The 16,365-nt window shown below is 39.1% G+C and overlaps 1 protein-coding gene across 1 annotated transcript in view; it reads right to left on the minus strand.

Annotated features, from left to right (window-relative positions):
• The window catches only part of RUNX1T1 (RUNX1 partner transcriptional co-repressor 1), a 136,447-nt gene that overhangs the window by 36,017 nt on the left and 84,065 nt on the right, over positions 1–16,365 (minus strand). Inside the window, 2 exon segments of the mRNA XM_023648678.2 lie at positions 89–339; positions 14,993–15,174. Coding sequence (XP_023504446.1) covers positions 89–339; positions 14,993–15,174 — 433 coding nt within the window.

A 16,365-nucleotide genomic window follows, 5' to 3' on the forward strand; every position in this document is an offset into this window, starting at 1 on the left:
TTTCAAGCCTCAAGTTCAGCTGAGAAGTAATGATGCAAGTCTTCAAGCATCCAATCCCATAAGAAGTGAAGAGTTCCTTCAGTCTTACCCATAGGTCTGTTTCTGTCCCTGAGGTCCCTGTGGCTGGGGTGTCGATAGGAGTCCCTGTAGTGGTGGGCAATGGCCATATCATCCAAACGGTAATGCTGAGGTGGAGGTGGGGTTGGGTGAGGCAGGCCATTGGGCTGGTAGGATAAGCCATTATTTGGACTGTACCGCTGGCCTGGGCTAATAGTGCATGGTCGCTTGCTTGGATGTTCTGAGTGCAAAGGCTCTCTGTCAAAGCCATTTTCTTTGGTTCTGAGGGAGGAAGAAAAAGAGTTTATTTCATAATGTACTCAGAAACCAACACAGTTGACACTGAGATTTGAACTGTAATATAAACAGAATATTCATTTACCGGCCAGAAACTTTCTAAACTCAGCTTCCCAGACCTTTGGGAATTCACAGGAGCCCATGCTGGGGCCTAAATGTTCACAAGACTGCACACAAGTGAAAATGTTTCAGTTCTCATCAAATTAGCAAATACCTTTTCAGCTGAAGCTCATGTGGTTAAGTCATAGATAAGAGGAAACCCAATCTCCTCCTACAAATAACATTTGCGTTCAAAAGAGTACTTGCCTTCTAACAAATTACCCTAAGACTGATTGTATTGGATGAAGATTCATCAAGGTAGAATAGCATCGCTCCCTTGATGAATTCTTAAATACACTTATTCCATTTATCCAACCTGGCGACTGACTTTCATGTCAGAGAACATCTAAGACCTGTGTCATCCATACAGTAGCCACGTGAGGCTGTTTAAATTAAATGTAAGTTAATTAAAATTAAATAAAGTTTAAAATTCACTTCTTTAGCAGTAGTAGACAAATTTCAGGTGCTCAACTGCCACCGTGGCTAGTGGCTATGGTATTGGACTGTGCAGGTAGAGAATATTTCCATCATCTCAGAAAGTTCTACTGGACAGCACTGATCAAACTGAACTAATGCAATAAAACAATGCAATGTCTGGGACTCTGACATTACCTAGAAGACACCTAGATAATAGATTAGCCGTCATAAAGAACTCAGCTGGGACTAGAAGGAGGATCTAGGTGAACCTCCTTATTTTAAAGTTGAGGAAACACATGCCCCGAGGAACTATGTGAATTCTCTGGGGTCATCAGGTCTTAGGGCAGGACAGACAGACCTTGACTGCACTTCATCATGTGATACACAGAAATTTGAACTTGGTTCCCCGAAGGACCATGGGATGAGACCTGATACCTAATCACTGCTCTTAGATTCTCAAACAGAAGCAGGGCTAAAGACATATTTTCTGGCTGAATGTATCTCTCTATTCTTAGAGACTAATTCAATATACTCAGTAAGATAGGAACAAACCACATACAACTTTGACTGGAATCACAGCTCCTAAACTAAGTTTTTACTTAGTAGCTAGCTCTCCTCACAAGACCAGCACTCTATCCTTAGACCAGTGCTCTCACCCATTTTCCCTGGGAAATTTCCCCATAAGAATTCTACCAAGTACAGTAGCTGAAGATTTCTGCATGCCTTTTTGATTTAGGTTGGTGATAACAGCATAGAGGTCTTAAGACACTTCTTCTACTTCCCCAGTGTCTAGGGTAGTCTTTGTCTGATAATACTGGAGGGAAGTATCTCGACAAGAGAGATCATTAGGGGCAACAGGATTCTATAATGAACCATCCTTTATGTCCCTTTAGGGTAGAGACCCAGTGACAATCCATGATTAAAGGAGTTAGAGACAGAACACAGTGGCACACAAAGAACTGAGGGAAACTCTGCAGAGTTCACTATGAAATAAATCCATGCCCACCACATGCTGAAGAAAGATGCACTGTTGTGGAGATGAGAAACTGACCGACACTGGAAATGACAGCAGGGCAAGGTCCCCATGGGAATGACCGCCAGAAGTCCCAGTGCTGCTCCCATCAAAGCATGTGTCTGCACTAAAACATACTCACTCCATACATTTTCATCATGGACAGATTAAAATGTCCAGTATAGCTCAGACATTATGTAAATGCATTACTTTAAAATAGTTTTTAAAAGTAAAAGAAAACATTCTAGATATTGATTTATTTTCTAAGAGGATATCTATGTGATTCTAATCTGTATTTTCATATCCTATACATGTCTGAATAATACACTTCAATATTCAATGTGTATTACCAACACAAATCAGTTAGAAAATACTGAAGACTACTACTAGCTATGAATATAATGATAACCCAGCACCTACCTTACTGGCAGTGTGATATAGTGGAAAGAGCACTGGACTGGGAATCAAGAGACCTGAGATCTAGTCCTGGCTCCTACCTGACTAGCTGTGACTTTGACCAAGCCACTTAACCTCTCCGGACCTCAGTTTGCTCATCTGTAAAATGAAAGAGTTAGACTAGATCAGTGGTTTTCAAACTGTCACTTGAGGTGCTTAAGGGATTCTTTCCGTAGGCAATGAAGAATTTTCCCCCAAACAATGATTTAAAGGACCAGAGGAACCCACTTATTATTCTTATCCATTTTAAAAACTGGGGTTCCACCTAAGGTTTCATTTTTAAAGGAAAAAGTCTGCTGCTAAAATTCAGTTTGAAAACCACTGGACTAGAAGATTTCTGTGGTCCCTTCTAGTTTGAAAACTCTGCAATTCAACTATCCTATATTTACATCTAATGTCACAGTTATGCAGATCAAAACCTACAGGGCTGATTATCCTCTAGCCAAACTGTGTCTAAGTCAACCACTTGAGCCAACAGAGAATTTCTCTGTTCTTTGCTTGAACAATTTAATTATTTATAGCTGATTTTTTGTGCAAAAATAGAAAATATCCCCAATACCTTACAGCAGGCCCTGTTACATTCCTAAATATGGAAATACCTTTGACCCAGTTGTGTCAAACCGCCTCAATTTACTGGTTTGTCTGTCCTTGTTCAAAGCTAACAACAACGTACATTAGAAGAATTCTTAGAATTTTCAAAGTGGTTAGATTTGTTATTTATCTTTACCCTCAGATCAGCTGTCTGATCAGTGCTATTACTTCAAGGACCCATTATTATGAAAACAGAGCTTTTTTCTCCTCCCAAAACAAGGATAGTAATATCCTAAGAAGCAGGGCTAGGTCCTCGGTCTGTCTTATCATTTCTATCTGGTCTCTCCTGTCCTGTCCTGGGTCCCATCACTCTGTTAGCTATTGAAACAACAAAGCTCATCACCTCAGAGAGGTAATTACATTTTAACAGCAAGCAAGAAAGCTGACAGCCTACAGAAATGAAACTATGAAAGGTCTCCCTGGTGCTTCACCGAATCACGCATGTCTATGTGTAAGACCAACACCATCAAAGGCTCAGCCCAGAAAGCTAACAGAAACAACTTCATTGCTATTTGTCTGTATTGCTTAGAGATGCCGGCAACCATCTACACCACATTTGCTTGGGAAAATTCCAAATTTGCATGTTTGTTGCTCTTTCAAAGTGTATTAGGCAAAATTAACAAATATTTTTCATTGTCCCAGACCAGCATACCCTTGAAATAACTCAAATTCTCGTTGGTAGTCCATCATGTCTCACGGATTTCTGGAAGGCATTTTTCATTTGTTTTTTTTAAATCAACCTGAGGATATTCCCTCTCCCTACCAGGAGAAATCTTCCTGAACATGATCTCACCACTTCAACATTTAGAGCCCAATCACTTCTCTCTCAGGGTCTGATGGTCCTAAGAATAGAGGAACGCTCAAGATTCAGCTGTGTGACCTTGAGGTTACCTAGCAAAGTTAACGTTCTGGCTATAGTTTCCTGCCCAGTAAAATGAAACTAACAGGAAACAATATGTGGAAAATAAAACAAAACAAAACAAAAAAAACAACAGAAAACTGGGGCTGGCCCCGTGGCTGAGTGGTTAAGTTCGCGCGCTCCGCTGCAGGCGGCCCAGTGTTTCGTTGGTTCGAATCCTGGGCGCGGACATGGCACTGCTCATCAAACCACGCTGAGGCAGCGTCCCACATGCCACAACTAGAAGGACCCACAACGAAGAATATACAACTGTGTACCAGGGGGCTTTGGGGAGAAAAAGGAAAAAAAATAAATTCTTAAAAAAAAAAAAAAATGACAACAAAAAAAAAAAAACAAAAAAAAAAAACAACAGAAAACTTAGGCAACCTAATTTGTACTTTACCCCACCTCAGGCTGTTACTTCTCAGTTCCTCAATAACAGAGGCTGTAAACTGATTTATTTGAGAAAGAAAAGACCTTTTTTAAAAACTTTCCTCGGGTCTGGCCCGGTGGCACAGCGGTTAAGTTCGCACATTCTGCTTCTCGGCGGCCCGGGGTTCACGGGTTTGGATCCTGGGTGCGGACATGGCAGCGCTTGGCAAAAGCCATGCTGTGGTAGGCGTCCCACGTATAGAGGAAGATGGGCATGGATGTTAGCTCAGGGCCAGGCTTCCTCAGCAAAAAGAGGATTGGCAGTAGTTAGCTCAGAGCTAATCTTCCTCAAAAAAATAAAAAAATTAAAAACTTTCCTCTACATAAAATATTTTATGATACATAAAATATATTCATGATTGGCTAGTGTACACTCATAATCCCATAGCAACATTTATATAAAACAGTATAACATTCAAGGAAATGGGGAAGAAGAAAAAAAACTATTGTAAGATCATGGCAATAAACAGAATAAGAAGACCATAGCAATCTCTTACATGACAGAAACAGGCATAAGTTTTTTCCTAGATTAAATTTTTTTTTAAGTGAGGAAAATATCACTGTAAAGATTGTTCTAGGGAAAGGCAAATTGGTACAAGATACTAAACCTTGGAATGGCAAGGAAGAAACTCAAAAATTCTAACCTTAGTCCTGTTATAAATAAATACACACCTTCTCAGAGTTACCACAGGCATTTCAAACAGAACATAGCCAAACTGACGTCATCTTTTCCTGGTACTTTCTGTACTAGTCAATTATGCTACCCTCTACCAGTCACCCAAGCAGAAACTCAGAAGTCACTCTATAATTTTGTCTCTAAATCAAGTCCTGCTGCTGGTCTCTTAAGCATCTCTGGCATAGGTCCCTCTGCCCTACCCCAGGACATCTTATTATCTTGGCTGATCACACCACTGTCCCACTCTGCCAGCATCTCAGCCACAGCTGGGACTGAGATGCCGGCAGAGTCTCAAAATAGGTAAAAAAAAAAAAAAAAAAATTCTTTACTTCTGTATTTTAGAAGTCTGTATCTAAATCTCAGGAGGTAACAGTTCTAGTAAAGAAAAGCCCAAAGATATTAATAACTTAATATTAAACACATCTTCCTTCCCTTTTCTAACATAGGCAGTTTGTTAACGTTCCATAGAAGGACCAGACAGTGAATCAAAGGGGGTAAAAGTCATTCTTGTCACCATATTTTTAAAACACAGTTCAGTAAAAAGTTTCTTCAAGACTTATTAGGAAAAAGATGAGTTTAGATAAGAACTTTACATAACACCTTTCTATTGGTGTTGAATAATGTACCTGAATCAAAATATATTACAAATTCCCCCGCCTCCTTAAAAAGAAAATCAACCCTAATTCTCCATGACAACCTGCAGTGGTTTCTGTGTTTTGCTATCATCCTAGAAGAAATGGGATATTTAGATGGTGAAGAGCAGACGAGAATGATACAGGAGCATCACTACCGGCTCACACAGAAAGAAGTGCCTTCAATCTCTCCATTACTAAATAATCACCCAGGAGACAACCTCCTGAGCAGTATGCTAATACCTTCAAGAGTAAATAAGACACAGGTGGATGTTGGCCACTCCAGACCTGTAAACATGATAACTGGACCTTCAAGTCTTACAATATGTGGGTTCACAGAGCCTTCCCTCCCCCAGTGAGAAAGTGGAGTGCTTCTGTTACGTGTCTCCTGAAGCTCGCCATCTGCTCAACAGTTAGACTGTCTGTTAAGGGCTGTCCCTTTGTCTTTTCTAATTTCTGGCCACTGCAGATGATTTCTACTGCTCCTGCTGTCGGGAACTATGCCTTCTTATTCTAATCTGTTATCTACACATTCTGACTGGAGCCCTCTAGTTTTTTATGGTCAGTGAATCAATCATGGCATTTTGTTCCTGGGTAATTCATGGCTAGTTCACTGCTGTGGGTATTTTCAGAAATGCATCTTTTAAAATGATAGAAAGCAAGAAAGGAGGCAAAGTGGGGCTAGCCCGGTGGTATAGTGGTTAAGTTCACTCACTCTGCTTCGGCAGCCCAGAATTCATGGGTTTGGATCACAGGCATGGACCTACACACTGCTCATCAAGCCATGCTGTGGCAGCATCCCATATACAAAATAGAGGAAGATTGGCACAGATGTTAGCTCAGGGACAATCTTCCTTACCAGAAAAGAAAAAAGCAAGAAAAAAAAAAAAAAAAAAAGAATCTTGGGGGAGAGACCATTTGTTATACTACTGAAAATGACTGTATTATGTTTAACTTTATTTATTTGTTCAAGTGGTGTTTTGTTGTTGTTGTTTTGTGTATGTGTGTGGTAGTGGTTTGCTTTCTTTTAGATACCTGTCATATGTAAGACACTATCCTGGGCTTTAGTGGGCATACAAAGATGAGCAAGACATAATCTCCAACAGCTTCCATAAAAACAGTACAAAAGTGGTATGGGAAATCAGAGGGAGAAAAGACAACTCCAGAACATACACTTGAAAAAACAGGGGCTAAGAAGGTGGCCTCAAATTTTGGCTGGGCTATTTGCTGGCTAGGTGAACTCAGGAGGTTTAAGTTCTACGAGCCTCTGTGTTTTCATCCACAAAATGGGGATGATTATCTTGGTTAGAGCTACTAAGAGGACTATACGAAAAAATCTGTGTAAAGAGCCTAACACATATTTGGTATTCAATAACTTCATCAAGCTCTTTGTTTTCAAGCTGGGTTGCTCAGAGGCTGGTGGTATAGAATCATAGTTATAAGAACATGGCTGTTCAACTCAGAACCTAGGACTGGAATCCTATCAGTGCCTCTGTCAAGCCATGTGACCTCAGACACATTATCCAGCCTGCCCAAATCTCTGCAAAAGGACTGTCAGGAAATAAGTGCTATGTGTTACTATGTAAATTATTTAGCATGGGGCCTGACACATCTTAACTGCTCAGCAAATAGTAAACATGATTGGGAAACCTTCATTCAAGTAGTAGATCCTGTCTGAGTTAGCTTGTGAAGCATGAATAGAATTATGACATATAAGAACTAAGGAACATTTATTTTTTTCTTTTGTTTCCCCTGCCTGAGTAGACATGGTATTCAAAAAGATACTACTAAGACCAATGTCAGAGTGAATTACCTGTTTTCTTCTAGCAGTTTTACAGTTTCAGTCTTTAATCCATTTTGAGTTAGTTTTTGTGTATGGTGAAAGATAGTGGTCCACTTTCATTCTTTTGCATGTGGCTGTCCAGTTTTCCCAACACCATTTATTAAAGAGACTTCCCCTTCTCCATTGTATGTTCTTGATTCCTCTGTCGAAAACTAGCTGTCCAGAGACGTACGGGTTTATTTCCGGGCTCTCAGTTCTGCTCCATTAATCTGTGTGTCTGTTTTAGTGCCAGTACCATGCTGTCTTGACTACTATAGCTTTGCAGTATACTTTGAAATCAGGGAGTGTGCTACCTCCAGCTTTGTTCTTTTTTTCTCAGGATTCTTTGGCTATTTGGGGTCATTTGTAGTTCCATATGAATTTTAGGATTATTTGTTTTATTTCCACAAAAAATGTCATGGGGATTTTGATAGGGATTGCACTGAATCTGTAGATTGCTTTAGTTAATATGGACATTTTAATCATGTTAATTCTTCCAATATAAACTAAAAGGATTCTGCACAGAAAAGGAAACCATCAACAAAAGAAAAAGATAACCCACCAGTTGCCAGAAGATATTCACAAATAACATATCTAATAAGGGGTTAATATCCAAAATAAATAAAGAACTCATACAACTCAACAACAAAAAAACAAACAACCCAATTAAAAAATGAGCAGAGGATCTAAACAGACATTTTTCCAAAGACGACAGACAGATGGCCAACAGGCACATGAAAGATGTTCAACATCACTAATTATTAGGGAAATGCAAATCAAAACTACAATTATTTATCACCTCACATCCATCAGAATGGCTATAATTAAAAAGACAAGAAATAACAAATGGAGAGAGTATGGAGAAAAGGGGACCCTCATACACTGCTAGTGGGAATGTTAACTGGTACAGCCACTATGGAAAACAGCATGCAGATTCCTCAAAAAATTAAGAATAGAACTACCATATGATCCAACTCTTCCACTTCTGGGTATTTATCCAAAGAACATGAAAACAGTCAAAAAGATATTTGCACCCCAATGTTCATTGCAGCATTATTCACAATAGCCAAGACCTGAAAACAACCTAAGTACCCATGAACGGATGAATGGATAAAAAAGATATTATACATACACACACACACATATACATACAATGGAATACTACTCAGCCATGGAAAAAGATGAAATCTTGTCATTTGCAACAACATGGATGGACCTTGAAGGTATTATGCTAAGTGAAATAAGTCAGATGGAGAAAGACAAATACTTTCACTCATGTGGAAGATAAAACAACAACAATAACAACAAACAAACACATAGATACAGAGGAGGTTTGATTGATGGTTAATAGAGTGAAAGGGGGTAAGGGGAGGGTGAAAGGGGTAAAGAGGAACATTTGTAAGTTGACAATGGAAACTAGACTTTTTGTGGTGAACACAATGCAGTCTATACAGAAGTTGAAATATAATGATGTACACTGAAATTTATTCAATGTTATAAACCAAAGATATCTCAATTTTAAAAAGGGGATGGGGTTGAAACCAAAGAACTAGGGAACAGAGCAGAAACCACCAGTCAGAATATAGACTAAGGCAGGGCTAGACCCTAGGAGAGCAGCAAGAAATAAGGCTAATAAGTTAATGTAGATGCTGGAGTGTGGAGAGATCAAAATGTCCTCTACAACCATGCTATATTTCTCAACATGTAAATACAACTTAAAGTGATTTCACTAGAAGCCTTCACAATTGATGTGCTACTATAAAAAAAATCATTTCTACAAGGATGATTAGTCGCTTTTTTTTTCCCAAGATTTTATTTTTCCTTTTTCTCCCAAAGCTCCCTGGTACATAGTTGTGTATTTTTAGTTTTGGGTCCTTCTAGTTGTGTCATGTGGGCTGCCACCTCAGCATGGTTTGATGAGCAGTGCCATGTCTGCACCTAGGATCTGAACCGGCGAAACCCTGGGCCCCGGAAGCAGAGGGCACAAACTTAACCACTCTGCCATGGGCCCTACTCTGCCCGACTCACTTCTTGAAACTGAAGAATGCATAAACGACGCAACACAAAACAAGAATGTACGAATATAATATAAATTTCCTACATTTTTCATAGAAAACTAAATGCAGTAGATAATACACATTTAATTCTTATTTGCATAGTCAATCAACACTACAATTCCTTGTATAGTATACCTACCTTTTCTCTTTAGAAAGACAAAAATATTGAAACTTCATTCATTTTGCAGAAAAGGAAAAACGGACCTGGAAGGTTCAGCTGCTGTGTACTGTGCTAACAAATCTTATATATTCAACCAACATGGCTTCAAAATGACTTCCTTCTGACCCTCCAACCTTCAGTGTTTTCTAACTTATTCATTAAGCCAGGAAACCTGGCTGACTGTGGATCCTCTATCGTTATAAAGATTTATAAACCCTAAAATATTATACTATTGCATTTACCCACTTGAGCAATTCTAGAGAAGAAATAAATGAGGAAAAAGTAAGGAGAAAAAAAAATTCTTAGTTGAGCTTTCCTTATTCAAACTCTATACATTAAAACATTTTGTGCAGCTGAAAGATTTCAGGTATGTAAATATGCTGGTTTCTACACAAAGAAGCTTTGTGACTTTAAGCAAGTTCTTTCGAAGGATGTTAACATCATTAACTATGAGGGAAATGCAAATCAAAAACTTCAATGAGATATCATCTCATTCCTGTCAGAATGGCTATAATTAACAAGACAGGAAACAACAAGTACACTGTGGGTGGGAGTGCAAACTGGTATGGAGATTCCTCTGTGGAAAACAGTGTGGCAATTCCTCAAAAAATTAAGAATAGATCTACCATATGATCCAACTATTCCACTGCTGGGTATCTACCCAAAGAACATGAAAACACGAATGTGTAAAGATACATGCACCCCTGTGTGCAATGCGGCAACACTCACAATAGCCAAGACTTGGAAGCAACCTTGGTGCCCAACAAGGGACAAACGGATAAAGAAGATGTGGTATATATATGTACAATGGAATACTACTCAGCCATAAGAAATGATGAAATCCAGCCATTTGTGACAACATGGATGGACCTTAACGGTATTACGCTAAGTGAAATAAGTCAGAGGGAGAAAGTCAAAGACCATACAATTTCACTCATAAATAGAAGAAACAAGAACAAACAATCACATAGAGACAGAGACTGGATTGGTGCTTATCAAAGGGGAAGGGGGAAGGAGGAGGGCAAAAGGGGTGATTAGGAACATGTGTGTGATGATGGATTGTAATTAGTCTTTGGGTGGTGAATATGATGTAATCTACACAGAAATCAAAATATAATGATGTACACCAGAAATTTATATAATGTTATAAACCAATGTTACTGCAATTTTAAAAAAAGAGAGAAAGAAAGAAAAATAAAGGCAAGTTCTTGGGGCCTTACTGTCCTCAAGCATAAAGAGATAGGGTTGGCCTGCTAAATCCATAAGATCCTTGACAAAATATATATTTCTGAAGTTCAGGCAAGTCTTTTTAGAAAATAATGTTTGATAATTGGGGAAGGAGGAAATAGCTATTAATGCAACTATGTGGCCTTCATAACAAAAGTTAAGATGAGTTAAACTGAGGGTAATTTAAAGCATAATTACATTAAAATGATTACACATATATGAAAGGGATTAATACTTAACGTCAATCATTTGAAATGAGGGAAGACTGTGTTACCCACACAAAACCAATGATCACTTAGTTTGATTTCTTAAGCAGGAAAGATTCTCTGAGTCAGAAAATTAGCATAACAAGTGAGAACACAATATTAAAGACAAATTATAACAAAAAGCTGTGATATCAAAGCTGTGAAAGAAGAAAGACAGCATAGATAATTAACACTTTTTTCTTTCTTTTTTTTTCTGAGGAAGACTAGCCCTGAGCTAACATTCGCCACCAATCCTCCTGTTTTTGCTGATGAAGACTGGCCCTGAGCTAACATCCGTGCCCATCTTCCTCTACTTTATATGTGTGACACCTGCCACAGCATGGTTTGATAATCGGTGTGTAGGTCTGTGCCTGGGGTCCGAACTGGCAAACCCTGGGCTGCCAAAGCAGAGCATGAACTTAACTACTACACCACCAGTCTGGCCCAACGCAAGTATTTTTTTTAAAGCTTAGTAATTTTTATCCATTCTGTAGTCTCAAGAAAATGCAGTTTGCCTAACTGTTCTTTTCCCTCCTCACTCCATTTGAGAGTTCCAGTGTCTTCACGTGCCATCACAGTGAGTAGGTTTTTTCTGAGGAAGATTAGCCCTGCACTAAAATCTGCTGCCAATCTTCCTCTTTTTTTTTGCTGAGGAAGACTGGCCCTGAGCTAACATCCATGCCTGTCTTTCTCTATTTTATGTGGGATGCCTGTGACAGCATGGCTTGACAAGAGGTGCATAGGTCCGCACCTGGGATCTGAACTGGCGAACTCTGGGCTGCTGAAGCGGCATGTGCACACTTAACCGCTGCACCATGGGGCCGGCCCCCCTGTTGAGCAGTTTTAAAGAACACCCTTAACTTCTTGTCTCATCTTTGAAAGTGATCACTTCATTGAACCAGTTCCAAAACAGGTTCATATTCCCTTCTTCAGCTTCTCTCATCACAGAATGGCAAAATAAAGGTCTCCCATAAATAATAAACTTTTACATATTAACAAAGAGTAGTAATCAGAATTTTCTAATAACTTTCCCTAATATTTTAGGGAAAAAAAATAGCATGATTTTTAAATGAAAACTGTCTTTCTCTAATTTGGGTTCTACAATAGTCTACAAAGACCTGTTCAGAGACTCACCCCAGAGCTATTTTAAAAAGGAAGTAGAATAAATTTCACTGTTCCATACAGGAAAAAAAAAAGATTTCATCGACTACCCCAGAGTATTCATTTCTCTGTAAATAACAATGTTCAAAAAAAAATAAAAAAACACAACCAATGACAATCGTATTTAAGGATGAGAAGAAAGTTAAATTTGCCAAAACCCATCCCTGAAATGCATGACAACTGTTTAGTAGATTAAATCAGCAATCGTCACAGAATTTGAGCCCTCAACATTGTAAACAAAATATAGAGCACTCTTTTGTTCGTGACATGTCATGAACAAATTACCAAAATGTGTTTTCTCCTCAGGTGTCAGTTTTTCCCTCTTTTAGTGACTGATGGTTCCCAGTGTTATTACAGAAACAGATTGATCTTTTTAATGAGCCAGTTTAATAGACTCCAAAATCTCACCGTGGCTGCTCATCCATGTCAGACCATATGCACCAACAAAACATTCAGTAAAACAGAAAAGCTCTACTGTCAGACAGCTCCAGACTCTATAAAATTTCAGAGAGGAGATCTGGACATACAGATAAACAACCAGAGAATAGGAAAACGCATATGCAAACAAGGTGTAGAAAATACATGCAAAGAAATACTGTAGAGGCCCATATTTTCCTGGCTCTAATCAAATTCCAATAAGATACAAATGTATTTACATAACATATTCTCATTACCCTTCCTCCTAACTCGTAAGGAAATCCATTTACCATCTTTCCATTATAACACACACTTCAGGTTCCACTTGAAAAAGAATGTTCCATCCAAAGAGCAACCGTGTGAATTCTGACTCCAGCAACTAGCTATGAATAACCACAGGGAGATTAAGACTGACGGCTTTTTTAAGAGAGTTCTACCTCACTGAATGCAAACACGCATACACACACAGCAACAGATCATCAAAACAAAAATGCTACTTTTCTGTAGAATTTATAAGAAGGTTCCATATCAATGTTAGCATATTGCTCAGGGCTTATCTCAGCCCTGTCCAAGGACAGTCTAAAGGCATGGTACGTTCAAACATAAAACCCTGTGAAAGAACCAGTGAGGAAAGGCTGAGAATACAGAGAAATAAATGAAACAAGTTTTCATTCTGCCTGTTATGGTTCCTTAGCAGTTAGGGTTTCCAGAATAGATCATGCCCATTTCCAATTTTGCCTAAAGGATTATCTTTACATTTATCACAGCTATCTAAACCTTTCCCTGTTATCCTCTCCTCTACCCAAATAAATGTTCTCCTTCCCAATTTTCCATCTAGTCTCTCCCTAATTCTTTTACCATATTGGCCTGGGAAAATGGAGCTGAAACATCTGAGTCTCTGCTGGCAGTACTGAATTCCTGCAGCGTAAATGGTTAGGATCAGACAGAAAAACATGTGTGAATCACCTGTCCTCGGGCCGCTTCTTAGTTTTCAGCATCGTATGGACATGCCACCAAGACACCTGGATTAAGCAGTTCCCTTTAAAAGCTAAAGTACTAAATGCTTAAATATGACCAAGGAAATACGACTTGCAAACATAAGAATGCAGCACTATTGAGAGGTCATGTATAGAGGTGGGTCTAGAGTATGCCAGAGTAAACTAACGTTTAACCTTTTGATTTAAGAATTTAAAACTATTAAGCAGTCCTATGTCAAGAGGAGAAAAATTCCAGAGATTGTAGCATACAAACTGCTTAACAGAGGATAATGTGATAACTGTATGTAAACTGGCTGACTTTTAATAACATTCTGATTTGCAAAGCAGCTAATACATTTAAGGGTGGCGAAGTCGGTCACAGATAGATGTCGCCGAGCAACTCCAAGGACCATAAGCTCCTGTGAATCTTCAACATCACTGCCCAGAGTGTTAACCTCTCAAAGGCTGTTACACTCATGCCTGATGCAATGCAGAGAACGGAAACAAAGCATATGGCAAATAAGTTTTTGCATACAGTTTCATTTTAAGATTCTCCATAATTCACAAATATGCAAAATGATGCTAATAAGACTTTACATTCTTCTGTTAGAAAATAATTATATATGAGGATGAGGTATTTAGGAAAATTATTTTAATAAGGTATAGGGAAAATTTCACAAATAGGACATATTCAACAGCTACTTTGTAGAGTTCAATGGAGAAGGGGCTTCACTTTACATTTCTTGGAATTCTCAGTTACGAGGGCAGAGTGCCTGACAGAACTGGCTGATAAATAAAACTTCTCAGCAAAAATGCCATCTATTAGTTCTATTACTTAACTCTCTTCTTCCCTCAGTTCATCTAGCTTCCCAGAAGTTTTCTCTTAGTTCATATAAAACCCAAAAGAAATAGCTACTGTATTATGTTTATTGAGCAATACATAAAAGCCAGCTTTCAAAATCATCATATTTTGAGAAAATCTGGAACAGCAAATTTCCTAACACTGAAGGGCAAAATACGTGGTTGGGTTGAATTACATAACAAATGAGAATTTTAATACTGACTGTGTGTCTAAGAACCATCAGTGGAACTTCGCACATTTGAACATCATTCATCTTCACCTTTTACTTTAATATTACAAGCAGCAAAGATTAAGCTGCACAAAAGCCTCATGCAGGCCAGAGATTCATCACTCTGGAACGTCCCAGGCCATAGCCAGATTCCCAAGAGGGCCACTCTAGCTTATTGCCATTTTACAACAGGTGTCAGTCAGCAGTTTAGACATGACACGGAACATATCTTCCTACCATAGGCATGAGGAAAAGGCCACAGTTAGTACAGGGTCCTCCTCCCTCTCACCTGTCTGGAGTTCGCCTCTTCCCGTTTTCGTTCACATCGAGAAGCAGCTCTGAGGAGTCAACAGGTGAGGTGGTGCTGGCATCCAGAAGCAGCTGTTCATGCTGGGCGAGGTACTGGGCAGGGTTCTGTTTGGCCAGCCTTGCACAGTGGAGGAGTTCGCGCTGCAGGAGGGGCAAGTTGGCCTGTAGGAGCATGACAGGAATGAGAGGATGGACCAGAAGGTTCCTTCTAACCAGTGGACCCATTCTGCTTTTCAATCACTGGCAGAACAAACCACTCGACTAAACAAAAATGTCATCGAATGCAAGCACTAAGTTTGATTCCCAGGCACAGCTCTCAGGACTGGGCTACAGCGATAGTCTCCCACGGCCCTGCACTGTCTGGAGCGTGAGGCGTCTAACCTTTGTGAGCCACCTCACCTCCCCTGCTTCCATGCCCATTGATAACATTGGGAGTGGCACTTATTTATTTTTAAGGTCCCTTCATTCTCAAACATAATAGGATTATAAACTGCAGGATATCAGATTCCAGCTCCATCCACGAGCAACTTTTGTTTTCTGCAAGGAAGATGGAGGGTACATGAAACATACACCCAGTTTGATCAATCTCAAAATAGGCTCCCTGACACACTCAGTTTTGTATCTAGTGACTTACCCAGGTAAAACAGGCTAATCCTAGGAAACAGCTTTCTTCAACTACTAACTTCAAAAGAAAAAACATAGAGATGTACACAGAGATTATTTTTAATAATCATCAGATTCATACAACATTTAAGTCATGGACTGAGTACGGTCAGATGTCCTGGTTGGAATTCATGCACAAAACAGCATATACTGCTAAGTCTACAAAGGTAACCTGCTTTCTCTATAGCAGCTTTCTTCTAAGGAATATGTATATATTTCAACATTAGAAGAAATCCTCTGTCCCATCACTCTTGCTCCTCACCAAGCCCAGCACTTTGAAAAAGACTCTCAGAACATGCTTGTTGATAGATAATTCTCACAATCTCAGATGTCATAAAAGGGAAGCAACAATTTCACACATAGTAAAGCATTAAAATGAAAACTTTAGATGGAATTTCACTCTGAAAAGTAAACTTACTCCGACATTATAAATCCGGGCTGTTGTTGCTTTTCCTCTTCTCTCTCCCTTATTTTCATGTTTTTACTTTTTTAGAGGAGAAGGCAATACAGTGGATAGTATGGGAGACTCAACAGCACTCATCTTCAACACTTAACTCTCCAAATTCAAGGAAAGATCGGGAACATAAATCTCTTTGTAACACAAGGATTTTATTTGTAGGAACTAGGTTCCAAGTACACTGATTAACCCATTTGGTAGAAAAGCATTTCTGAACACAGGCTCTCCCAGTT

The sequence above is a fragment of the Equus caballus genome, chromosome 9, assembly GCF_041296265.1.
Source record: "Equus caballus isolate H_3958 breed thoroughbred chromosome 9, TB-T2T, whole genome shotgun sequence".
Taxonomy (NCBI): Eukaryota; Metazoa; Chordata; class Mammalia; order Perissodactyla; family Equidae; genus Equus; species Equus caballus.